General features: G+C 30.6%; 5 protein-coding genes across 10 annotated transcripts; 2 read left to right on the top strand and 3 right to left on the bottom strand.

The window, feature by feature from the left end:
• Window positions 1–2,490: 2,490 nt before the first annotated feature.
• On the bottom strand, window positions 2,491–3,481 carry LOC107422227 (amino acid transporter AVT1H). The gene is given in 2 exon segments (XM_016031647.4): window positions 2,491–2,890; window positions 2,892–3,481. Coding segments are annotated over 2 exon segments (990 nt in total).
• Window positions 3,482–5,040: 1,559 nt separating this feature from the next.
• On the top strand, window positions 5,041–8,478 carry LOC107422239 (uncharacterized). 3 transcript variants are annotated; one of them, XM_016031659.4, is made up of 6 exons: window positions 5,041–5,431; window positions 5,594–5,665; window positions 5,765–6,805; window positions 7,468–7,551; window positions 7,639–7,728; window positions 8,045–8,478. In XM_016031659.4, the coding sequence occupies exons 3-6, from the start codon at window positions 6,410–6,412 to the stop codon at window positions 8,309–8,311; spliced, it is 837 nt and encodes a 278-aa protein (XP_015887145.2). In that variant the 5' UTR covers window positions 5,041–5,431; window positions 5,594–5,665; window positions 5,765–6,409; the 3' UTR covers window positions 8,312–8,478. The 3 variants fall into 3 exon arrangements, with proteins under 3 accessions (XP_015887145.2, XP_024931662.2, XP_024931663.2); XM_025075894.3 differs by having other exon boundaries at window positions 5,041–5,665; XM_025075895.3 differs by lacking the exon at window positions 5,594–5,665.
• Window positions 8,479–8,996: 518 nt separating this feature from the next.
• Window positions 8,997–10,818, bottom strand: LOC107422242 (LOB domain-containing protein 24-like). Of its 3 annotated transcripts, XR_007242076.2 has the most exons (3): window positions 10,679–10,818; window positions 10,380–10,550; window positions 9,509–9,825 (listed from the first exon to the last, which is right to left on the bottom strand). XR_007242076.2 is itself a non-coding variant. In XM_060815859.1 (2 exons), exons 1-2 carry the CDS (start codon window positions 9,845–9,847, stop codon window positions 9,258–9,260), a joined length of 393 nt encoding a protein of 130 aa, XP_060671842.1. In that variant the 5' UTR covers window positions 9,848–10,344; the 3' UTR covers window positions 8,997–9,257. The 3 variants fall into 3 exon arrangements, 1 of the variants encoding a protein (XP_060671842.1); XM_060815859.1 differs by lacking the exons at window positions 10,380–10,550; window positions 10,679–10,818 and adding an exon at window positions 8,997–9,497 and having other exon boundaries at window positions 9,695–10,344; XR_009638341.1 differs by lacking the exons at window positions 9,509–9,825; window positions 10,679–10,818 and adding an exon at window positions 9,364–9,497 and having other exon boundaries at window positions 10,380–10,503.
• Window positions 10,528–15,146, top strand: LOC107422240 (15-cis-zeta-carotene isomerase, chloroplastic-like). Its single transcript, XM_048477418.2, has 4 exons — window positions 10,528–11,119; window positions 13,532–13,678; window positions 13,808–14,017; window positions 14,537–15,146. Exons 1-4 carry the CDS (start codon window positions 10,694–10,696, stop codon window positions 14,870–14,872), a joined length of 1,119 nt encoding a protein of 372 aa, XP_048333375.2. The 5' UTR covers window positions 10,528–10,693; the 3' UTR covers window positions 14,873–15,146.
• Window positions 15,147–17,034: 1,888 nt separating this feature from the next.
• On the bottom strand, window positions 17,035–26,972 carry LOC107422237 (amino acid transporter AVT1H). Of its 2 annotated transcripts, none has more exons than XM_048477413.2 (3): window positions 26,603–26,972; window positions 25,770–26,377; window positions 17,035–17,944 (listed from the first exon to the last, which is right to left on the bottom strand). In XM_048477413.2, exons 1-3 carry the CDS (start codon window positions 26,868–26,870, stop codon window positions 17,402–17,404), a joined length of 1,419 nt encoding a protein of 472 aa, XP_048333370.2. In that variant the 5' UTR covers window positions 26,871–26,972; the 3' UTR covers window positions 17,035–17,401. The 2 variants fall into 2 exon arrangements, with proteins under 2 accessions (XP_048333370.2, XP_060671546.1); XM_060815563.1 differs by lacking the exons at window positions 25,770–26,377; window positions 26,603–26,972 and adding exons at window positions 18,570–19,177; window positions 19,418–19,790.
• Window positions 26,973–27,410: the final 438 nt, after the last annotated feature.

Here is a 27,410-nt window from a genome sequence, read left to right on the forward strand (position 1 = left end):
TGGCTGATAAACATGGTTTTTGTACATGAGATTGTTTTCAGATGCTGCAGGAGGTTCATTCCACGCAGAAAATTAAGTGCATGTTATATGTGTATGTATTTTTTGTTTTGGTGAATATGTTGTATGTGTATGTATGTATGTAATTTTGAAAGACAATGATTCGGCTGACTATTAATTTTAAAAGCTAGCCAGCTTGGCAAATTAATGCCTTTGGCTTTCCTTGTATTGATTCATTCATTTTACATTGTTGCTTAGATTATCTGTATGTGCCTAATATATTCAAATTGATTTTTTCACTTTGGCCCAACAAGGCAGATGCAATTTATCGATTAATTTTTAACCCTTTCCTTCCAAATTTTTTATTTTCCTTTTCTTTTCTTTTTTTAATTTTTTTCTCTCATGAATTTTATATTCCAAATATAATTCCTAATTGTGTATAGTCCATGGATTTAAAATTCCTAATTGCTATTGCATTTGGTAATGCGATGAAAATTTTGAGTGTTGATAAGGGTAAGATTGACAATAAAAACCATGGAACAATAATTTCTGAAAGGACAGAATGACACATAATATTTTAAAAAAATTATTTTCTTTTTAATCTTTGTTAATATTTTCCAAACAGCTAAAATTGAGGAAAATATTATAGCCCAATCAATTTTTATTCAAACCAAATGTAATTTAAAACTAAACTAAAAGAGAGAGAAAAAAAAAAAAAAAAAAACAATTACCCAACTTTAGATTTGCGAATTACTCAATCTTTGAAATGAAGTAAAGTATCTAAAAATTTCAGCAAAAATAAAAAAGTAAAGTATCTAAAAGGTTTGGGATTATGTAGATTCTGCTTATTTTATTAAATAATGATGAGACAATAAACCAAATTTATCCCAAAAAATTTTTAAAAAAAAGGACAATTAAGTTTTTTGAGTCAGTTTAAAATGCATTATTTCTCACGATCTCTTTTCCCAGTAATAATAATAATAATAATAACAATAATAATAAAATAATAACATATGATGCTAAAATATTGCTAGGCTTTAGATTCTGACTTCATTAATATATCTAATAAATTTTAATTACTACGAATGAATGTTAATAAGTTTAAAATAAATAAATTATGCACAGTTGATAAAAATAAATTAAAAAAAGAAACAAGTAAAAACTATTTGATTAATTATGCACAGTTGATAAAAATAAATTAATTTTATTATTAGTTTAAAATAAATAGTAAAGCTGGAAATATTATTTAAAAAAAAAAGTAATGAAAACAAAAAAGAGGGAAGCACATAAACACATGAACATGTTCACATTGATTTGTCCCAAAAGTCTTTTATACTGTAGCCATTTGGATAGACTCCATGACTATTGAAAATGACTTGATATATATATGAATGTGCAAACACAGTTGCAGAATAAATTCTTCAAGTTTTCTGGAAATACCTTACGTCACTCAGTGAATAAAAATAAATTGATATAAACACTTCATTTTCAACTTGTAACTTTGATTCCCATCAACACATCCTAGTATATTGTCCTTCATGAGCCATATATTTATATTTATGAGTATATACTTTAAGTACCTTTTTTTTATTTTTTATCCTCTATTTGGAATCACTTGTAGTTTACCTTGAAACTTAATTGCATCAAATATTTTCTTGAAATGACATACCAATATTGGTTTGTGATTCTCATTGTGTTTAATTCCTTTACAAAGGTATATATTACATTGATTACAGGACCATATAATATATATACATATATATATTCAAGATTAATGCGTATATATAGCTGTAATTGGTAACTTAGTTAATTAGTAGAGCTTGTTTGAAAATGAGTGTTTTTGGTTGTCATTTTTTCACTAGAGCTTTGACTATCTTTTGGTAAACTCTAAAGCTTTTGCTTTATTTAACATAGGTTAACATCACATTCTAATGATATTAACTAGGTACTAATACTAGTTACAACACAAAATTGAAAACCATTTTGGTTTCCAATTTCGTATTAACGTTTTTCTTATTTGTTTTTGGCTTTTTTTTTTCCTTTTTTTTTTCTTTTCTTTTTTAAGATTATTAACTACTAACTAGGTTAGAATATCAAACTATCATGTAATAACTATAATTTATTTTCCCCTCCTCTCCAAAACAAAAACCATTATTTTTTAGACTTCCATTTTTAATTTTTGAGAACATAGAGTTAGTAAATATATGTATGAAAAGTTCACAGTGGTACTCATGAAGAATCTCCATGCTAATAGGATATTACAAATTAAAGTGTAAATAGAGAACATCCAAGAAAAGAAAAAACTATTATAAGTACTAAGAAAACACTTATCATCGTGGATGCACCATCTTCCTGCCAGCCTTTTATATATCTACGTACTCTTACACTATTAAAACTCATATCATCATTCATCAGTCTCTTTTCAAATCGATCTAATAAAATACTAATTATATATATGGGACATTTGATCGTAATTTTTTGATTTTTGATCTCTCAGGTTGAGTGAGCTTTCATGGATGTCTTTATGAGAGATTTTGATGAAGAAATTGTTCCAAATGCCCCAAGAAAAGAACCAAATGCAACAAAAATGAGGCTAAGAACCAGAACAGGTTTTGGTATCTGACCCCAATAGATCTTGATGTAGAAGACACAAGGTAGAATCAGGCATACTCCAATACTGACCAATGAGCCAGTAAGGCCAAGAACATGCTCAAAGTATGGCACAGAAAGGGCCAAAATAAGTATAATAAGATGAAGAATTGAACCAACACTTCCACTAATCATCTTGGCTCTTGAACTCATGAATTGGGGAAGAAGGTTGTTCTCAAGTTGAATAGCAAAGGGTGCAAATTCCAATGCATATTTGGTCATTGGTGTTAACACAGTTTCCCAATGCAATCTTTGTCACAATTAGATGTGGAGGCATGCTTAAGGTAATCTTGTAGCTAAGACACATATATAAGAGAGAATATATGAGATCATATGACCTTATTCTTTGCTGAAAGAAAAACCGAACAAACTTATATGTACCCGCCTTGGTAAACTTTGAATGATCTTTCATGGCTTCGTACATGTCAGGGAAAAATATATGTCCTGTATAGCCGATTATACAAAGCCCAGAAATTGAAGGAATATTGTGAAGATTAAGAGCTAGTATCTTATGGTTAGGTTTAACACATCCAAAAATGGCAGTGCAAGCCACAGTTGAGAAAATTATAATTGACATGAGAATACCACCAAAAGAGAGAAAAGAAATGGAAGAAAGATCTCTCAGCCATAGACTTGGTAGTGTTATTAAAACTACTGTAAGAAGCTGGGAAGTGGACAACTTAGCCCAAGCCCAGTTTAGATGAGTTCCAAAAAAGACTCTAAAACAATTTGAGGGAAAGAATAAGGGAAAATCTTGATGGAAAATGAAATATTTGAAAAGTACAAGATATGGGAATGTTTCAATGCATGCTCTTTTAGTCATTTCATAAGGCATTATCATTATTATGTAAGGGCCACTTTGATGATCTTCGTAAATCCAGTTTTATATACAGGGGAACATATATGTGCATGTGCAAGATTTATGCTTAATTAATTAACCAAAAGAAGGGAAAAAGTGGATGAATGAAAGGGCTTTATGCATTTTATTTAATCCAAAAAGGAAAGGACCATGTAAAACTCGAGGTTTATATAGTTAATTAATTACCTCCAGTTTAATTTAATTTGCATCAGTTTTGGTCTTTGTGGATGAACAGAAAAGTAAACTTAGATGCATACTCTTATTCTTAATTTCTTTCTTTTTTTTTCTTTGTAGGGATCATTTAGATTTATTTAAAGGAATGAGTAGGAAAAGTTTTTCAATGATTCTTCTTAAACGTACAAAATAATTATAAAAAATAATAGGTTTTTAAAACATTGGGTCAAATGGAATCAAAATGTGGGGATGAATATAGCTATATATATATATATATATATATATATATATAATTGTCCAGATATTTAATTTATCCAATTAATTTGAGAATTTTTATATTATTTTGTCTGTCTTTGGGAGGAAAGACTTGGAGAAGAGGATATGACTAATGATGTTGCTACATATGTAGCAAATATGCACATCAAGCTCTGCTGCTGCTCGTTTCTTTTGCATTAATATATATTTGCTCATTTATACGTATGGTCAACTAAAGCTGAAAACATTTCTTTTTCAGCCAAAAAAAAAAACTATATAATAACATATTATTATTATCTTGATCTGAAACACAACTTTTGCTGAGAAAAGTACCGTACTACTGGATAGGGTCAGTAAAATTTGCTCAGCATAAGTTGAAATATTTCACTAACACATTTAAGTTTGGAAATTATGTCTAATTCAACCTATAGTTTGTCCTTTCAACATGTAGAAATATAAGATTTTTTTATCTATTTATACTACTTTTTAATTTAAATGATAATTCTATTCCCATGGTAATAAAATTTACGGTCCTCTTTATATCCAATTTATATATGATCAATATTATATACTCTGCAACTCATGACAAAAAATAAAATTTTTATTTTTGATAATTATCATGGAGCGCTAGGATATAATCTAGGTTGAAGAAGCTTTGGCAATACATTTTCAGCTACATTACTAGTTTTTAAAAAGCCAATCTAAAAAAACAGCGATGCCCCAAAAATACAAAGGCTCAAGGATTTACATTTTCCATCTGCATCATACCATCTTGATCCTCTTCCTGAAGAAAAATAATTAACCAAACATATATACATATATATATATATATAGCACATATTGGAAAAGAGTTATTTCAAGTATAGTACTTTATTTTAGTTATGTTGAGAACCAAAACATTACTTATTGAATTTAATTATAACTTGTGAAAACTAATTATATCCAAAGACTTCAAAAAATAATTTTTTTAGTAGGTTGCTAAATCATTATATACATTTTGATTCTTTAGCTTTTAGAAAAAAATAATAATAATAAAAATAAAAATAAGTGGGAGAGTAAAATCTAGAAGTCATTGGAATGTTTTGAATTAGTAATTTTTTGGCTGCAAGTACGTGGACTTCGATACAAATTTCATATTCCAAGTTCACATTATTATTATAACAAAAAAACAAAAAATAAAAAATAAAATAAAACTCTGTCCCACCGTCTTTATGGGCGTGTTTGTTACACCGGACAGGCCACGTCACGACAGACCACAGCCCCAGTCGGGTGTTTGGAAAGCAAATTGGAACGGCGGGACAACTTATCCCGTTACTCAGTTTATCCCACTAGAAGGGGACTGAGCTGACCCATTGAAATACTTGGGTCACTTTTGTCCGAGCGCCCTTCGAAGCATCTCTGGCCGTCATTCGAAGGTGTCTCTGGCCGACCGTTCACCACGTCTCCTCCGATTTCTCGCCGGACCGATCTACGGGTCTCTCCGATTCGAAAACCCCGGTGAGTACTGCTCTTCTTCTTCTTCTTCTGCGTTCTGCTGCTTCTTATTCTTCTTCGAACTTCCATCTTCTTCTTCTTCTTATTATTATTATTATTATTTTTTTTTCTGTTTTTTGTTTTTCTTGCGGATATTCAGATTTGGATGGTTTTGCTTTGAGTCAGGTAGTTGATTCAAAAGCCAATATGCAGAACGAGGAAGGAGCTATCACTGAGCTTTATATGTTCCCAGAAAATGTTTTTTTTTTTTTTTTTTTTTTTTTTTAATTTGGTAATGGTTTCTTAATTCTGAAATTCTTTTAATTTTTAAGCTAATTTTTGGTATTGTCTATGCAGCTCTGCCACTAACAGGCTGATAACTTCAAAGGACCACCCTTCAGTCCAGATTAACATTGGACATCTGGATGGGAATGGTGTCTACTGTCTACACCGGCCAGTTCTCTACCTTTGCTCTTTGTGGTTTTGTTGCATTTTCATTTTGGCCCAAAAACGAAGGCAAATATATCAAATAGGCCCATAACAATTTTACAAAAACAGGCCTAGGTAAATTAAGAAGCCCAGCCCACGTGACTTACAATTGCAGAGAGCTTTAGCTGCAAAGTATCGTGCATTCAAAACCCTAGAGATGAAACAACGTAACCATGACATCAGCTTCTCCTCCGAGCTCGAAGTCGCTCGTGGGCTCGTCCTCCTGTTCAGCCTTCGCATTCCCAGGTACAATCCGAACCCAATCTTCAATCTTTTCGGTTTCTTACATCACGAAGACAAGATTTAACCTTCACTGATACCCACTGGTTTTGTTCCTCGCTTCTTCGCGAACACCATTAACCCGACAAATCCCTCCATTTTTTTTCTCGGAGTTTCTCATCCGAACCGGCCCCTGAACTTAAGGATTCCGATCACGCTATCATATCCGATATTTTCTCCAAACACAGGGGTGTGGACTGGATGCTAAGGATTTAAAAATAAAAAATAAAAAAAATGCTTAGGAGAAGACTTGGTTCGATACTATCAACCGCGATTCTCAGCACCGCAGGTCGGACCAAACCCGTTTTTGCTACATCGATCCCCGTCCGACCCGTTCAGGTCTTACAGTGCCATTATTGCCCTAACGAAAATCGAGGGTCTGGGTCTCAGGGTGGACTCAGAGCGTACAGTCTGCTTAGCTTGAACGATCTGAGACCCAAGTTGCCGAGGAAGCAGAAGACCCGGAAGGGCCGTGGAATTGGGTCCGGGAAGGGGAAGACTGCTGGTAGAGGTCATAAGGGTCAGAAGGCCAGAGGGTCCGGAAAGCTTGGTTTCGAAGGTGGTCAGACTCCATTACGACGTCGGTTGCCCAAGCGAGGGTTTAAGAACCCCTTTAGCCTCACGTTTCAGGTGCTTTTTTTATGTTTTTTTTTTTTTTTTTTTAAATAATAATAATTTGTTTGGTTGCAGAGAAAATGTAGGAAAATGGACTTTCTTTATGATTTTGCTAAGCCGAAATAGTCATGAAGTTTATAGTGATCCTCTGATTTTTTTTTTTTTCTTTTTTCAAAGAAAAGAGAAAACTGAAGCCAAGCATTTGTCAATTATGCGAGATAATAGGAGTCTTAATGATCTGATGAATACTATGGTTGTCTTCCTGAAAACAAAAAATGGAGCATGATAAAATTATAGTTTTAATGCAGTAAGTGGAAAAGATTAATGACCAAAAGAGAGAAGAATTGATAACGTGGGAGTTTTATTTCTTGATGATTTCTTATGCTTGGACTGTCTACTTACATTGAGTGAAATGAGCTTTCCTTGCATTGCATGTGATACTTACTTTTAAATTTATAAGGAAGAGCTAGTAAGAAACTGGAATATGATATGGGGAATCAATCCCAATAGCTTTGATTACCTTCCTGGTTCTACCATTACTCCATGTTGATATTTCAATTATAAATGCAGGAAAGATCGATTCTTCTGATGATTATAAAATGTATATGTTTTAATTGTCTAACAATTCTTTCAAGTTAAATCTTCTGATGATTCTAAGTGTATATGTTTCTTGACAGCCAGTAGGGTTGGGAAAGATTGCCAAACTTATAAATGCAGGAAAGATCGACTCTTCTGAGTTGATTACAATGAAAACACTCAAGGTGAAATTAAATACCTTCTCCGACAAGCAAAATTGAAGCATATTAATCATTGCCATTGGCTTATTCTGATAATCATCATTTCAATAGGATACAGGGGCAATAGGGAAGCAAATAAAAGATGGAGTGAGATTGATGGGGCGTGGTGCTGAGCAGGTCCAGTGGCCAATTCATTTGGAGGTAGATCGTCTTATGATAGTGTTTTAAATTATTATTTGCACTGACATTGACAGAATTAGTTGATCATGAATCGGCTTTCCTTTTGCCTCCTTCACTGTTTATTGATTTGAAATTGCTCTTCCTCTGTTATGCTATTCTTTTCTCTTGTATGCTGGATGGTGAGGCTACGTCAATCTGGTAGCTTGGATTTTTTGTGAAGTGCTGATTTGTTGTAGAATGTACTAGTACTTACTGACAGAAGTTATGAGTCAAATTGGAAGCACGTAACTTTCTCACTTTGTCCTTTAAGAGTGGACTCACAAATGGAATTTTACAGGTATCAAGGGTAACTGTTAGGGCAAAGGAAGCAGTTGAAGCTGCAGGTGGATCTGTGAGAAGAGTGTATTACAACAAGCTAGGTTTGCGAGCATTGCTAAAGCCTGAGTGGTTTGAAAATAAAGGGAGGTTGTTGCCTAAAGCCGCTAGACCTCCACCAAAGCAGAGGGATAAAGTTGATAGCATCGGCCGCCTGCCAGCTCCAACCAAACCTATTCCATTTTTGGTTGAAGAAAAGGAGGCAGTTCCCCCTTCACTCACCTCATAACTAAGCAAATCAAATTCTTTTTTTTTGGTATCAGAATTTTGTATTTTTAGATGCATTTTGATCCCTTTAATTGTTGTTCTGAGCTTCATCACGAAGAATATTTACCCTGTTATGCACGTGTTTTTGAAAGCTTGTTACTTCATCAGTGGACCAGCCTCTTTTTTCCTTACTTTTTGTATGTTTGTTTAATGTTGGAGAAAATATATTATGAAACACTTTTATGTTTGGCTACAAGGTCTGAAATTTTTAAGCGTGATCGTTCAAGTTGAATATTCTGAGACACTACAGTACGTTTGGCCTTGTGACACTCTCGGGAAGCAAAATGAATTGGAAGTCACTTTCACCAGTATCATCGACCAAAGTCTAAAAATGATAACAACGGTTGAATCTTAATTGGAAATCAAACACGTGGCTGACTTTTACTTCTCTGTATTGGATATTTTATTATTTTTCTCAATTTGGTAGTGAACAAAATCTTAAATGGACGATGCCTGATTTAGTCTCATCTGGTGTCATTTTTCGTAATGAGGGAGGTTCCTATTGGTCGGTTGAAGGTTGAACTATTCAGATTTTGTACCATGAGGGGGGGGAAAAAAAACAACAAAACAAAACAAAACTTTCTAATACAGTAAATAACTTCGAAGACAATTCATTAAATATACTCTGTAAAGAAAAGACATGCTTAAAAATGTTTATGATGTATTTATATGTCACGAATAACAACAAAAGCTTAAATATAATAATTTTATTTCTAGTGAACAATCCAGTAGCAGCCTAACTGCTTGTAAGGTTTTTCTAATGCAATTTTAAAACTTAACTATATTGCAAAGTGAAGAACTTCTAAAATTTTGCATAATAAATATTAAAAATGTATTAATCTAAACCGTGTTATTGACCAAAATATATATTAATTATTCTAGATTGACTAGGGAGTTTGAAATTGATACTATCCAATATTGCTGTGTCCCTGAATAAGATTGTTGGTGTTGGATTCCATTTCATGTGCATTAGAATTGAGGAAGGCAATCTGTGCTCTGATTTTTGCTACTTGACTCTCTGCATTGTGTATTTGTTGATGTAATTGAGAAATAATCCCTGCACAACCGTATATTGGATCTTCAATTCTACATTTTGCTTCATAATACAATGACTCTGCTGCTTCAACTCTCAGATGAATTGGCAATTGCTGATCGATCAAAACAAAATCAAATTAATTAACCCAAAAAAAAGAAAAAAAATGTAAGAAAAATCTGCAAAATATAAAGCTTCGCTTTCTATGATAAGGTCTCATTTTCAACGGTAAAATAATATATTATTAGAGTAATAAATAATTATTAACATTAATTTTATGTGGTATTAAAAATAATTAGGAATATAAATTACCTGGAGCATTTTCCTAATATTTTTAGCACCATAGATCCGATGAACACATGCAAATCTTTCAGGATTATTGGAAGGGAAGTAAGGATAGAAAATGCAATCAAAATGACACTTCTTTTTCAAATACTGGCAAGCTGCACAATTAACAGAAATCATATTTTTCAAAAGATATTTAGGAGAATCTCAGCAAAATTAGATTTTCAAAAGCTAAACCAAAGATTTTGTCTCAATCTTTTTGCTATTGAAGAAGAAATCTTAAAAAGATTTTAGTATTTTATTTTTGGGTTTGATTTGTGTAGTAAATTATATGTATATATATATACATATTAAGAGACCTAATTGTTTACTTTCTTATAAATTTTCCAACGGCTAGTTTTTTCAAAATTTAAAAATCATAGAGATGGAAAGATTTTGAAAATGATAAGAAAAGGAAATTATAATGATATTGTGTTTATTTCTTTTAAAAATAGAAAAATGTACTTGGATAATTTATGAAATTATAAACATAGATTGTAAAATAGTCCAAATATAGAGATACCGGTGAATTTTTCCTTTCAAATAATAATTTGGTTCCAAAAAAGAAAACTTTTTTCTCTCATTTATTTCAATTACTTAATAAAATTATTACTTAATAAAATTATCATTACCCAAAAAAAAAAAAAAAGAAGAAATTGCATAATAGAATTACCATTTTTAATGATAAAACAATAAGGAAAAAAATTTTATATATGGGACACGTGGCAGTAGCTGTTCATTTTTGGCCCACCAAGTATCCACTCCCTCGCAACATGCTGCCACCAACAGTCCAAAATCTCCACTCCACAGCATCACTTCCCAACAGATTCCTCTTCTTCTTCCTCTAAAACCCGTTTCCATAAATTTATTTAAAATAAAATAAAAAAAATTAATAAAAAATTGTTAATTTTTTCATAGAAATTTTGCATAAATTCATTGAAAGTGAAAAAGAGAGTGATTGGAAATTCTAACTCTGATTGAATTTAAATGGCCTCCAACTCTGCTTTTGCTCTGTCAATCCCATTGTCTTTCGTTCCTTGCCGTTCCAACCATCAAACACTTGGTGTGCCTACAAAACCTTCTCTCGCTCTCTTCAAGCTCGCCAATCCCCTCAACTCGCCGCGTTTCGGAGCTAAACCCACTGGATTTTCTTCAAAACCCACCCTGTTTTTTAGGAGATTTCGCGCCCGGAACTCCCTCGGAGATGCCGCCGACGATGAGCCACCGCCGCCTCTTGTGGGTGAGGACTCTGCGGTTTTTGAGCTGGCGAAGCAGAAGATAGCTTCTTGGGTTTACTTTTCTGTGATTTTGGGGACTGTTCTTTATGTTCTCGATGTGATTTGGATTGATAACTCTACTGGGTTGGGTAAGGCTTTCATCGATGCGGTTTCGGGACTTTCAGATAGCCATGAGGTTAGTTTTGTTACTGATGAAATGAGAAAATGAAATATGGAATTAGGAAATGAATTGGGTTTTTACTGGTCAAAAAAGAAATAAATCATGGAGTCTCATATTTAGCATTGTTTTGGATAGGAACATAAATTTTGTTTTAAACTAGTTTGTGTGTTGCTATAGGCTAACAATATTCCTAATTGCTAGCTGAACTAGTTGAGGCATATAATTGATCTACTTGGTCATTATGATTAAGACTGTATGAGCTTGTGTTAAGAATAAGAATAAACAAACAGTTGGCTGATATGAACACTATCGTATCCAATGGCTCGAATTGCCATTGGAGTGGAGCGTGTGAGAGATCTAGTGAATTTTTCAATATTGATAAGACACAAATATTTATGCATGGATGGACATGGTATTGATGTGGCGGATGCATAAATTGTTGTCAAGAGGTGGCATGATAGTGCCCCACCAACATTACTGGCATGCAGCATCATGTTAGATTTGTGACCAATGAGATGTCATTTCAGCATTTTTTCAATTGGAATAAAAATGCTTGTTCAATAAGTTGATTCCGTCGTATTATTCCTACTGATCAATCTAATTAGTAGTGTTGTTTGAGCTCTAATTAGTCATTTGGTTTAATAATTTCCAAATTCGCTTTCTCTTATGGAATTTAATGATTGTATTCTTTATATTTGTGTTGTGGAAGAAGACTTGAGTTGATGGATAATGTGGTGTGGAAAAAAAAAGAACATTACCATCATAAAGAAATTTCTAGTACTACGGAGATCCCAGATGTCCAAATGGATCTTTAGGTCTGTACATGGCCATTTAGTAATTAGATATAACTGATTACCTAGAGCAAAGAAAGCTCTCAACTTTGATATGCATCCCTATACTGAAATGCATTATTTTAAGTTTTGAAGTTACCACATATCATCTCTTAAAAGTTGAACATGGCCAATTGCAGACACTTAGGGGCCAAGAGCAGCTCTTGCCCAGCCAATGGTAGATGCTTAGAAGTGTCTTCTATGCATGTATATTCTTTTCTTTTGCAAACATTGTTATATTTGTCTGACTAAGATTTTGTTCATTGGATCTTTTGCACATGATACTAGACATCTTGAGTAGCACTCTATTTAAAATTGAATTTTCATAATTCAAAGGAATTAGTGATCTTTCAAAATAGTGATAGATAAAAATAAATAAACAAATAAATATGAAAAATTTAAAAATAAAAAATAAAATAAAAAAAATAAAAATTAAAAAAAAAAGAAGAAGACAAAGCTTACCTATATATTATGTGTGTGATATTTACACTAATCCTTCCCACTAGCTGCAACCCTCACTAAAGAAAGGCTACTTTTGCCTGTCATTTTGTGAAATAAATTGATCCAATTGAATGAGAGATTAATGGATGAATGCTAGTTTGGTTGCATATTTTGAAAAAATTGTTTCAACGGCATTGATAATGAGTTTGGTATGCAACAATTTAAAAACATGGCAATTCATCAAGTTTATTGTGGATGTTGAGAAAAAAAGTTATCAGCGAGAAATGTAGTTTTTATATCTTCATTTGTTCAACCATCTTTATGTTATCATCGATAAGTGCCCCCCTTTTAGTGAATTTATGATTTTTTACATGCTCTGAGTTTCAATTCGTTATTCCTGTTTTCATGCCTTAATCCATAGCCTGCTGATGTCCTTCATTTGAGCAAAGGAAGCCTAAATGGATTTCAAATTGGATGGCCTTAATTATCCTGGATCAAAATATGCAATGATCCAATATTTTTTGACTGGTGTTGCTTAAAAACACATTTTTGCAAGTGAACTGAAATTTGCCCAAGGTGGTCACTTGATAGTTTACTGCTCTTTCTTCTTGCTTCAACTGAACAAGTTTACCGGGGAATATAATCAAGCAGTGACTGGGGCCATCGTAATCTGCTAATTTTCTACTAGGTCTTTTATGACTGGATTATGAACTTCATAAAAAAATTCACTTTATCCAGTTTTACAGAGCTTATTTACAAAAGCTTTTTCATGAAATCGGAAAAATTTGTTAGCGTCAATTATGGAACCCAGCAGTCTTAAAATACATTTAAAGGGTATGCTTTAAGTACCAAAATGCAGCTTGGGTCTTCTTGGCTCCTTCTGAACTGTCTTTTAAATTTGAATATCTCTGTCTTCCTGCAAAATATTATCATGAAAATTTTGCTTCGATTTTCAAGATTCAATATCTAAACAATTATAGATGCATGTGATTTCATATGTATGAGAGGCATTGTGCATGATATCCATTGTTCTGCTCTGCATATGTTCACCGTGTCTTTCTTCCTATTTCTTTTTCCATTTCTACAGTGCAATGCTGTTGATGAAATGTATAGGGGTTGTGGTTTAGAAAGCTTAATTTGAAATATTATTTTGCAGGTTGTAATGTTGATCCTCATTATGATTTTTGCTACCGTGCATAGTGGTTTGGCCAGTCTAAGAGATTTGGGTGAGCAACTAATTGGAGAACGCGCATTCCGTGTTTTGTTTGCTGGGATATCTTTGCCACTTGCTGTCAGTACTATTGTGAGTTTTCCATCTCTTCTGAAGAAAATTTTTCTAGAAGAGCTGCTTTCTACAACTAATTGCTTTTACATTTCCTGTTTTGGATTCCTGGCCAACCAAATTGTTGACTTTTAAGAGTTTGTGATTCAGGTGTATTTTATTAACCACAGATATGACGGACAACAGTTATGGATGCTTCAGAATGTCCCTGGGGTCCATCAGTTGGTGTGGCTTTCTTCTTTTATCTCCTTCTTCTTCCTGTACCCATCAACTTTTAATCTATTAGAGGTGGCGGCAGTTGACAAACCCAAAATGCATCTTTGGGAAACTGGAATCATGAGAATCACAAGGCATCCACAGGTAAAACTTCCAATCTTTTCTTATTTGGATATGTGCTTATGGGTGGAGAATTCATTCACCAAACACTTGGAGAATCTCTACATATGGGATAAATGCTAGTGTGGTTTTTGATGACCAGACATTCCTGAAATAGAATCAACCATAACCTGTAATTCCTTTCCATCAATTAAAAAATATATGTTTTTGCATAGCCAATGTTATAAAACTATACATGATGCATAGTGTCTTTTCAAAGTCGGTGGGTTTTTCAGTTTTCTTGTCAGAAAGATGCTTTAGGATTTTGGTTTAGAAATGAAATGAAAATATTTATATTGTTTTCATAGTGTAGAGCATCGGTGGTCCATTATTGGATGATGTCTTTATGAAATCTCATATTTTGATTGCACGAAAAAAATAAATGCACATGAAGTTTACCCCAAAAGAATGAGATTTTCCTTTTCCTGCTGTGCCTAGCTTTCTCTCTTTTTTTTATTTTTTTATTTTTTTTTAATCTAATCTTGATTATCTATTTCTTTTTAGATGGTTGGGCAGGTAATTTGGTGCCTGGCTCACACAGTGTGGATAGGAAATTCTGTGGCGGTAGCAGCCTCGATTGGCTTACTTGGACATCATCTATTCGGTGCTTGGAATGGTGACAGGAGATTAGCCCTAAGATACGGTGAGGATTTTGAGGTCGTAAAAAGTCAAACAAGTATCATACCATTTGCAGCCATCCTTGATGGCCGACAAAAGTTACCCAAAGAATTCTATAAGGAATTTATTCGGTTGCCATATCTGGCAATCACAGCACTAACATTGGGTGCATATTTTGCGCATCCGCTGATGCAAGCAGCAAGTTTCCGGCTACATTGGTAATAAGGATGAGAATCTACATATCAATCTCAATAGTTGTTGTGGCTGATAAACATGGTTTTTGTGCATGAGAGTGTTTTTACATGCTGCAGGAGGTTTATTCCACGCAGAAAATTAAGTGCATGTTGTATGTGTGTGTATGTATGTATGTATGTATGTATGTATGTTATTTTAAAAGACAATGATTCGGCTGACTAGCTTGGCAACATACCATTGTCTTTCCTAGTATTGATTCATTCATTTTACATTGTTGGTCAGATTATCTGTATTTGCCTAATATATGTTGCTTTTTCAGGTTCAAAGTGATTTTTTTCACTTTGATTAACTTTTAACCCCTTGCTTGAAATTTGGATTCCTCTCGAGCAGACAAGGATAAAATAAAAGAAAATATTTGTTTATTTTCATGAAACACCATATTACATTTTTTTATTTTTTATTTCTCATTAAGACCATGTATTGTTTTTTATTTTCTTTTTTTTTCTCATGGATTTTAAATTCTAAAATGTACATACTTCATGGATTTTAAATTGCTAAGTGCTATTATATTCTGTAATACAATGAAAAGTTGGAATATTAATAAAGGTGAGATTGACAATAAAAACCATGGAAAAATAATTTCTAAAAGAATAGAATGACATATAATTTTTTAAGGAAACCATGTTTTTTTCAATTTTTGTTAATATTTTCCAGACATCTAAAATTTTATTTTATTTTTTTAAAAAAATGTTGTATCCCAACCAACTTTTTATTCAAACCAAACGGAATTTAAAATTAAATAAAAGAGACAAAAATAAACAATTACCAAATTTTAGATATGCTAAATTACGAATTACTTAATCTTTGGAGCTAAGTTAAATATCTAAAAATTCCAGCAAAATATAAAAAAGTAAAATATCTAAAAAGTTCAGTGTTATGTACATTGTGTTTATTTGTTAAATAATAAGGAGACAATAAATGAAATTCACCCCAAAAAGCCAAAAAAGAAATGATAATTAACGAATCATAAGACCTTTCCACATTTGTGGCACGTCAGGTTAAGACTTTTTTCTTTTTGTTTTTTTCCTCTGAAAGTCAGTCTAAGACGCATTATCTCTCATAACCTCTTTTCCAAAAGAATAATAAAATTAACAAAACAATAACATATGATGAAGTTAGGCTTTAGATTTTAACTTATATAGTTCATTGATATCTTTAATAAATTCTAATTATACAATAATCAATATTAATAATCAATTAAAATAAACATATTACACACAGTTTATAAAAATAAATTAAAAAAAACTATTGATTAATTTTATTATTTTGCTCCGTTGTAAAGCTGAAAATATTATTTAAAAAAAAAATAATGAAAACAAAAAAGAGGGAAGCACATAAACATGGGAACATGTTTTCTTTGATTTGTCCCAAAATCAATATATACTGTAGCCATTTGTATAGACTTTTTGACTAAAGAAAATGACTTGATATATATATCTACATGAATGTGCACACGCAGTTGCAGAACAAATTCTCCAAGTTCTGTGGAAATAGCTGATGTCACTCGGTGAATAAAAATAAATTAATATAAACACTTCATTTTCACATTGTAACTTTGATTCCCATCAACACATTCTAGTATATTGTGCTTTAAGTATCTTTTCTTTTTTTCTTTTCTATAACCAAAATTTTCTTTTTTGATCTTCTATTTGGAATCACTGGTAGTTTAGCTTGAGATTTGATTACATCATATATTTTCTTGAAGTTATATACCAATATTGGTTTGTGATTCTCATTGTGTTTAATTTCTTTTATGAAAATATATATTATATTGATTATAGGACCATATATTATGTATAATATATATAATTCAAGAATGGTACGTATATATAGCTGCAATTGGTAACTTAATTAATTAGATAGAGCTTGTTTGAATACGGGTGTGTTTTTGCTTGTCATTTTTTTTACTAAACCTTTAACTATCTTTTGGTAAACTCGATCTTAACATATGCTAGCATCATATATTCTAATGATAGTAACGAGGTACTAATACTAGTTGCAACACAAAATTGAAAAAGTTAAAATGGTTTTCGATGTTGTATTAATGCTTGCTTTTTTATTTTGTTTTTGGCTTTATTTATTTATTTATTTTTATTTTTTATTTTTTATTTTCACTTAAGATTATAAACTACTAAGTTAGAATATCTAGCTATCATGAAATAGCTACAATTTATTTTTCCTTCCTCTCAAAAACGAAAACCATTATTATTTGAGACTCCATGAAGAATCTCCATGCTCATAGCATATTACAAATTAAAGTGTAAATAGAGAACATCCAAAAAAGAAAAAACTATAATGATTAAGTACAAGGAAAACACTCTTTATCACAAGTGCACTGTCTCCTGCCAGCCTTTTATGTATCCCCTCTTGTACTATTGAAACACATATTATCATTCACATTTTATCATTCATCAGTCTCTTTTCAGTTCGATCTGATGAAATACTGATCATATATTTATAGGGCAACTGATCATAATCTTTGGATCTTTTGATCTCTTAGGCTGAGTGAGCTTTCATGAATTTTTTTATGAGAGACTTTGATGAAGAAATGGTTCCAAATACCCCAAGAAAAGAACCAAATGCAATGAAAATGAGGTTAAGAACCAGAATAGGTTTTGGTATCTGACCCCAATAGATCTTGATGTAGAAGACACAAGGTAGAATCAGGCATACTCCAGTACTGACCAATGAGCCAGTGAGGCCAAGAACATGCTCAAAATATGGCACAGAAAGGGCCAAAATAAGTATAATCAGAAGAAGAATTGAACCAACACTTCCTCTAATGATCATTTTGGTTCTTGAACTCATGGATTGAGGAAGAAGGTTGTTCTCAAGTTGAATAGCAAAGGGTGCAAATTCCAATGCATATTTGGTCATTGGTGTTAGCACAGTTGCCCATAATGCAATCTTTGTCACAATTAGATGTGGAGGCATGCTAAGGGTAATTTGGGGATTTACTTCCGGTCCAAACAATTTTGCACCCATGAAAGCTAGCAGTGTGTAGAGTAGGGTGACTATGGTGAAGCTGACTATAGTTACCTGCATGTAGGATTGAAAAAACCAATTATAAAAAAGAAAGTTTTTGTATGGATATATATTTATAAATACTACACTGCTCATGGTTTTTTGCACCCAATGTAAATTGTTTGATAGAATCCAATGGATAACTTTTTTTGTAAGTATATATACAAAATTAAAAATAGAATTTTTTTTTTTTTTTGTGACACATTTTGTCACATACCAAATTTATGTTTGGTTAATGTGCAACATGTAACTAAGTTATACATTTGGTTACATATAAAGTTTCAGTTAAATATTATGTTTTTTTATTAGTAACTTGTTGACCAAATGCTACACTTGTCATTGTTATAGAATTTTACAACAAAAAATCAGTTTCAAGCAATAAAATATATTATATTAAAAAAAACTAATAAAATATATTTTGACTGCAAAAACTGGTATTACTTTTTATTATCCTAGCTACAATATATACAATATATGTAACTATGAATCACAAATTTTTTTAATTTTAATTACCTCAAACATATTTAAAACCTAAGACCTTCTTTCTTGTAGCTTAAGAAACATATATAAGAGAGTATATGAGATCATATGAGCTTATTATTTGTGGAAAGAAAAACAGAACAAACTTATATGTACCTACCCTGGTAAACTTTGAAGGATCTTTCATGCCTTTGTACAAGTCAGGGAAAACAATATGTCCTGTATAGCCGAATATATAAAGCCCAGAAATTGAAGGAATATTGTGAAGATTAAGAGCTGGTACCCTATGGTTAGCTTTAACAACTCCAAAAATGGCAGTGCAAGCCACAGTTGAGAAAATTATAATTGACATAAGAATACCACCAAAAGAGAGAAGAGAAATGGAAGAAAGATCTCTCAGCCATAGACTTGGTAGTGCTATTAAAACTGCAATCAGAGTAAGAAGCTGGGAAGTGGACAATTTGGCCCAAGCCAAGGTTAGATGAGTTCCAAAGAAGACTCTAATTATATTGTCATGCAATGAGATTGTGTAAGAGACAAGGGCCATGAAGATTTCAATGTAAATGAAAGTTGTTGTTAAAACTCTTCCTTTTCTTCCAAAAGCATGTTGACCAATATCTGAATAGCTTCTTGCTTTTGGATTCTTGTCTAAGCATTTCCCAAGTAAATGTGAACTATATGCACAAACCATCCCAAGTCCTACTGACAAGAATGCTGAAATCCAACCTCCACTTTGTAGAGCATATGGAGTTGATAGTTGTCCCAAACCTGTAAAAAGATTAATATAGATAATTATTTTGGATTATTTTTGGACAATAATTATCACATCAGAATGTCCTAACTTCATAATTAAAGTCAGAATTTAGTAAAAACAAATTAGAATGAAGTGTAAATAACCAGTTTATCCTAGTTAATTTGCATTATATCCTAATGTTATGAAGTCTAATAAATCCAAATTTTAGTTTTAGATTTTAATTCATAAAAGATATAAATAAGTAATTATTTTACCTATGAGCATGCCAATCATATTGATGACAGCATGAGTGAAAGAACAATTGGCCGCTTGGTTTCCATGGTAATGATCATCATCAACATTTGTAGTTTGAAGATCACACTTGCAGACTTGGTTTTGCTCTACACAAACATTGTAGGTTGACAAATATTGCACTGCCAAATCTGAACCATGAACTGATTCATTACTGGTAACTTGATTCTTCTGGTGTGAAAGACAGTTTGATGAGCATAAGCATTTTGATTTGCAAATTCTGCTATTCATTTGCTCTCAAAAGTAGTAGTACTTCTAAAAAAGCTGATTAGGTTCAAAGCTTCTTCGTACCAAATAATGGGTTGGAGCTGCTGAGAAGTGATTCAGATGGATACATTTATAATATCCCAAAAAGAACTATACATATATTTAAATGTTGGATACTATACATAAAAAACCATATGTCATAATTTTTTTTTTTTTGGGTAAATACCATACGTCATAATTTTAGAATGGAATATAGAAATGCTTTGTAATAATAGTCCTACAAAAGTGGAGGGAAAAGAAAATTTATGGTATATTTATTATACACGCAACCCTTTTGCTACCACTTGAAAGAATCTTTACTGTTTTAGTGAGATGTATGTAATATCTCTACCTGATAAATATTATGAAGAGGGGATATTTTTGATGTGTATATGTTAATGGCCTAGTGGGTTTCCCATTATAGCTTATTTGATATGGGAGTTGGCAAATTGAACAATTCACCAACATGAATTTTGGAAGAGTTGGCAACAGTGCAACTGTTTAAAATTGATATATATATATATATATATATATTTAATCAGGCTCAAATTAAATTTTTAATATCATAATTAATGTTAGTATTTTAATATATTATTAAATTTATTTTTGTATCATTTTTAAATCCTTGCATTAATAATCTGATCAAAGAACTAATAAAAAAAATTAATATTAAAAATATCAAATTGTACTAATGTGCATATATATATATATATATACATATATGTATATATATATATATATGCATCATTTTAAGGCCATCTAAATTAGATTTAAGGAATCACAATAGTCGTCATAAGTGTATTTTCTTTTTGTAGTCATTAAGGATATAGGAGTTGTAACTTAAAATACTATTTGAGAAAACAATAATGTTGTCACTGGATAATTTTTAAAAGCAAAATAATGGTGATCAAAGTTAATATTTTAATTTGAGCAAATGTATAAAAAAGTTGACCATTCATTACAAATTTAGATTATTAAAAATATATAAATTTAAACTCTCACGAAAAGTTCTAAAGCAGTGCTTGAACATGGTGTATAAATACTAGAGCTGCATGAATCTATGTTTCACATATATATGTATGCTGCTTTGGTATAGATATTGGGTTTTCCTCTGAAATCAAGGTCTAGATTTTTCTATCATTTATGGGAAAATGGAGTATTGTTACACTAATAAGAAGCAAATATTGTAGTAAGGTTTGGTTCCATTTGAAAGGTATCATAGCTGGCTGCTGATAAAAGGAAGGAAATTTTAACATGTTATAATAATAGAAATTTCTTATACTCTTTATGTATATATATATGTATGTATATTCTAAAATTTCTTTCCCATTTTCTTTCTTTGATATGGGTATCCAAGTGGGAAATTCTCTTATTAAAGTGAGAAAGGAAAAGGAAGGATGCCAAACGAACCGTATAAACTTTTGAGTGTGGTATGACATATAGCCTTGCCTACCAGAAAGATACCAATAGATCCAAAATAATAATAATATTAAAATGGAAAAAATAAAAAAATAAAAATGCCCTTGCTAGTTGAAGAAAGCATGGACATGACAAGATTGAAGTAGTAGAAGCAGTCAGGATGCCAAAAGAATCTTGTTCAGCTCAGGAACCACTTCTTTTTTTTCTTTTTATAATTACAATAAATCTTAATTTAAAGGGAAAATAATATTTCAAATATGATTATGGCTGTGAAGAGTATGCTATTTAAATTAATTTATATACATACACTTTTGTAGCTTGCCATACCTTATATATATATATATATATTGATATTAAATAATAAATGGGAGGATATAGGATTCTGTAATTTTCTGTAATTTTCTACTTAAAATGTAAGTTTATATATATATATATATATATTAAATAATAAATGGGATGATATAGGATTCTGTAATTTTCTACTTAAAATGTAAGTTTATATATATATATATATATATAATGTTATTTGTCACCATTAGTTGATGAAAAGATATATATGATAAATAATAATTTAAATGATTATTATTACAAAATTCAATTTTAAAATTTTAGTATAAAAATAATAAAATTAAATATTTCAATTAAATATATAATCATCACTATAATAATAAATAGTAAGATTATATATATATATATTCTCTCTCTCTCTCTCTCTCTCTCTCTCTATATATATATATATATATATAGCATATAAGAAAAATGATCAGAATGTCTCACTTATCTCTATTAATGTATATTATTATAATAAAATATCTTTTTCTCTAGTAAGTAAATTAGAATATCAATGATAAATAATGTGGATATAATAATCATATCACTAAAAAAAAAGAATTTTTAATTGTACTAGCATTTGAACTTTATACAGTCTCATTATTGATTTAAATTTTTATTCCCATTTAAAATTATTATTAAGGACATTTATTAACTATATCTATTTAAATAATCTATTTATATAGTTTTATTTTTCCTCTCAAATAATATGTTACATATTCATCTAACTTACACTCTGTTATAAACTAAGGTTGCAGATACAACACTTATTCACAAATTATGGAAGCCCAAAAAATATGAAAATAGTAAGATGTATTTAATTTTTCTTTTTTTTATTTTTTATTTTGTGATAATTATTTTAATTTGGATTTTTTTTTTCTATCACTTATCAAGCACCAGGTCAAAACAACACTCTTATATTTTATCCTGATATATTAAAATTCATTTTTTATTTAAGAATTTAAAACTGAACATTTTTTAATTGTTCAGAAACGTCTATTTGAATATTCTTAACATGTTTAGCTTTTATCTATCGAATATTTTTGTTAACTTTGTTGTTGTTATAGTTGTTCATGGTACCGGGATGTCCTATGCCACCAATTGCTAATAAATTGTGTAGACATCATCAAATATGTGTCCAAAGATGGGAAACACCATATGCATTTCAAATAAAAGCTTTCAAGAACTTAATTTCAGATGATGTGACCACTTAGGAGATGATAGATTTACACAGTCTATAGTTTTGAACAAATTAGTTTTTGATCATGACACTAAATGCAATCTCAAAATGATCTTTTTGTATTTTTATTTTATATAATCGATATAAGGCATATTCATTGTAGTTTTGCATTTTTTTCTCTAACTAAAATTAGGATGTCGTTAATTTAGTTCATAATTAAATATCTCTAAATCTAGTTTGAGCATTACAATCGAACAATTTTAACATGTTCAAAAGTATACAAACGAACGTTTTAAACCTGTACAAAAGTTTGCAACCAAGCATATAAAAATGTATCTATGTGGAATTGAATGTTCAGAAATATACAATTAAACAAAATGACAACGTTCAAAAGTTTTTGACAAATATTTGAAAATTTGGACAGAAGTTTATAATCTAATGCCCCAAAATAATAAGTTGTAATTTTGAAAATATTCAGAAGTATAAACTGAAAAACTTTAATATGTTCAGAAGTTTACAACTGAACATATTCAGTTGTACAAAATTTTACAATCAAACTACTCAAAAATATATTATTAAAAAAAATTGGAATTGTTGGATTGAATAAATTTAATATGTTCAGAAATATACAAATGAACACACTTCAAAATAATACCAAAATAATAAGTTACAACTTTAAATATGTTCAGAAGTACGAATGAACTACTTTAAATGACGTACGAATCTTTGTTTAATAAGTTACTCTCTCTCTCTCTCTCTCTCTCTCTCTCTCTCTCTCTCTCTCTCTCTCTCTCTCTCTCTCTCTCTCTCTCTTCTTTATTTATTGCAATTTTGAATTTAAAAAAATTAAAATAAAAACCGTAAAGCCATAATTAGTTATAAAATTAATTTGCTTTTGTAGATAAATCGTAATTTGCAACAATTGATCGACCATTAATATGCGATGAACTCCTTAAAAGATTTCTCATGGAAAAGGTATGTGGAAAGGATATTAAGAAAATTTTTATCGAGATTTATCTTTTAAGTTAACTGCATCATATGGGTGAAGAATTAGAATGTTCTTAAATCTGAATCAATCTTAATCGCTGCTGAGCTCATTGCCAGTAAGGAGGATATGGAGGGGTCATATCCATTCTTACTCATAACAAAGTGGGTCTATGCTTAAAGAATATATGGGTTTTATTCCATTTTTTAAAAATTTTTGATTATTTATAATAATCTTTTTCTTTATTTGGATGTTTTAAACTCATAAATTTTCTATTGTGATTGTAAGTGTGAATGTAAAATTTCTTTAATGAAGGATTAATGCTTTGTCATTAAGAATGATCTTATCCTTTAGAAAGGTTTCAGAATTTTTCCGTGTCTTATTCTTCTAGAGTACTGGTACGGTGGCTCATGCATCGGCAAAAGCATGGTTTGAATTGTAAATTATTATCCTTTTGGGTTGGGGTGGGCCTTTGTTGGCTCAAATCTCTGCCTGATGAGGATGTCTTGCTATGAGTTCTCAATACAATATTCTCTTACTTTCAAAAATAATATATATATATATATATATATATATACTTTAGTAAATTCTAATATATACATATATATATATATATATAAATTTTATCCTGTTAGGATATTTTATTTTTATAAAGTCAAATATGATTTATATTAATCAGGATAAATAGATCATTTTCATTTTATTTTTTACCATATTCTCATAAAATCAGAATATTTTAATTAAATAATTATTTTATATATATATATACAGTCCATTATGGTGCGGACGGTCTTCATGCGGACCACAGTATTGGTGACGGTTTTTCATAGTATTGGTGATGATTTTCTAAAAAATCGTCATTAATACTATGAAAAACCGTCACTAATACTGTGGTCCTCATACGGACCGTTTTCACCATAAAATTTCCGTATATATATGTATTTTGACAAATTTGTAAAGCATGCACGCATATATACCATGGAGAGGCAGCCGGCTAGCTACTTAAATATTGTCTGCGCTTTATTATTCATGAATTAATCCATTATGCCTTTGATTACGTGCGTGTCACCTTGCAAATCATGAGGAATAAGCATCTTTGTTGATTAGTCTTTAATAACACACCAAGACAAGTCAATCCTAAGTATATTGTTTTGTTTAACTTACTTGATAAGTCAGTTATAAATTTGAAATATCAAAAAGAAATTATTTTAGATATTAAAATAATTAAAAATTTTGAATTCAAATCTCCAAAAAAAAAAAAAAAAATTAAATATCATTATTTTTTATTTTTTTTGTTTGCTTCCAAAATCATATATCATATTACTAATTTTATGTATATATATTCAAAATCTCTTAGATGTGCACTATATATATTGACCTTTAATTAATTAGTGTAAGAAAATATAAAGGGATAAGGGGAAAAAAAAAAAAAAAACTTATGAATATCATTCGGTTTTGGGGATGTAATATTAGCATGTGATTGACATGTAATTAAATGCAAATATATATTTATACGTGTAAGTAAATATATGATTCTTCCACCAACAGATATTTGACATGAAAGTTATCACGTCATTATCATATCAAATTCATTTCCTTATCAAACTTTGCCATCGTCATCTAATTTTAGTTAGCCATTCTAATAATATGTTTACACAAGATTACAAGTTAAGCACTATGTAGAATCTTACAATTTTGTTAAGCAACTGATGCGAATTATTATTTGTAATTATTATAAAAATCATTCCTTTATTTAATTTTTTGTGTTGTACCTCTCAAATATTTGACCTCTAATTTCTTTTCTAAGCAATATGCATCCTGAAAATGTTGTTCTTTCTTTCTCTCTCTTTTCTTTTCTTTTTTTTTTTTTTCCCTACTTTGAGTTTTTGATAGTAAAAATTGATTATTTTACAATTCATATACATAAACAAGTTAACAAAATATTTGTGCTTGAATCATTAATATCTCCTTGAAAGTCAAAAGATTAATTAGTTTTTGTCAAATATCAATAACCAAACAATAGTCTTTACTTGACATAATCTTACAGTGATTATAATTAACTAACCTTTTAGTTCACATAATAAAAATAATAATAAAGATCAGATTAAAACACAAACAAAATAAAGAAAAACAGAACAAACTTATATGTACCCACCCTGGTAAACTTTGAAGGATCTTTCATGGCTTTGTACAAGTCAGGGAAAACAATATGTCCTGTATAGCCGAATATATAAAGCCCAGAAATTGAAGGAATATTATGAAGATTAAGAGCTGGTATCCTATGGTTAGCTTTAACAACTCCAAAAATGGCAATGCAAGCCACAGTTGAGAAAATTATAATTGACATAAGAATACCACCAAAAGAGAGAAGAGAAATGTAAGAAAGATCTCTCAGCCATAGACTTGGTAGTGCTATTAAAACTGCAATCACAGTAAGAAGCTGGGAAGTGGACAATTTGGCCCAAGCCAAGGTTAGATGAGTTCCAAAGAAGGCTCTAATTATATTGTCATGCAATGAGATTGTGTAAGAGACAAGGGCCATGAAGATTTCAATGTAAATGAAAGTTGTTGTTAAAACTCTTCCTTTTCTTCCAAAAGCATGTTGACCAATATCTGAATAGCTTCTTGCTTTTGGATTCTTGTCTAAGCATTTCCCAAGTAAATGTGAACTATATGCACAAACCATCCCAAGTCCTACTAACAAGAATGCTGAAATCCAACCTCCACTTTGTAGAGCATATGGAGTTGATAGTTGTCCCAAACCTGTAAAAAGATTAATATAGATAATTATTTTGGATTATTTTTGGACAATAATTATCACATCAGAATGTCCTAACTTCATAATTAAAGTCAGAATTTAGTAAAGTCAGAACTAACCAATTTATCCTAATTAATTTGCATTATATCCTAATGTTATGAAGTCTAATAAATCCAAATTTTAGTTTTAGATTTTAATGCATAAAAGATATAAATAAGTAATTATTTTACCTATGAGCATGCCAATCATATTGATGACAGCATGAGTGAAAGAACAATTGGCCGCTTGGTTTCCATGGTGATGATCATCATCAACATTTGTAGTTTGAAGATCACACTTGCAGACTTGGTTTTGCTCTACACAAACATTGCAGGTTGACAAATATTGCACTGCCAAATCTGAACCATGAACTGATTCATTACTGGTAACTTGATTCTTCTGGTGTGAAAGACAGTTTGATGAGCATAAGCATTTTGATTTGCAAATTCTGCTATTCATTTGCTCTCAAAAGTAGTAGTACTTCTAAAACAGCTGATTAGGTTCAAAGCCTCTTCGTACCAAATGGGTTGGAGCTGTTGAGAAGTGATTCGGATGGATACATTTATAATATCCCAAAAAGAACTATACATATATTAAAATGTTGGATACTATATATAAAAAACCATATGTCATAATTTTTTTTTTTGGGTTAATACCATACGTCATAATTTTAGAATGGAATATAGAAATGCTTTGTAATAGTAGTCCTACAAAAGTGGAGGGAAAAGAAAATTTATGGTATATTTATTATACACGCAACCCTTTTGCTACCACTTGAAAGAATCTTTACTGTTTTAGTGAGATGTAGTATCTCTACCTGATAAATATTATGAAGAGGGGATATTTTTTATGTGTATATGTTAATGGCCTAGTGGGTTTCCCATTATAGCTTATTTGATATGGGAGTTGGCAAATTGAACAATTCACCAACATGAATTTTGGAAGAGTTGGCAACGGTGCAACTGTTTAAAATTGATATATATATATATATATATTTAA

Source organism: Ziziphus jujuba, chromosome 3, assembly GCF_031755915.1.
Source record: "Ziziphus jujuba cultivar Dongzao chromosome 3, ASM3175591v1".
NCBI classification, from domain to species: domain Eukaryota; kingdom Viridiplantae; phylum Streptophyta; class Magnoliopsida; order Rosales; family Rhamnaceae; genus Ziziphus; species Ziziphus jujuba.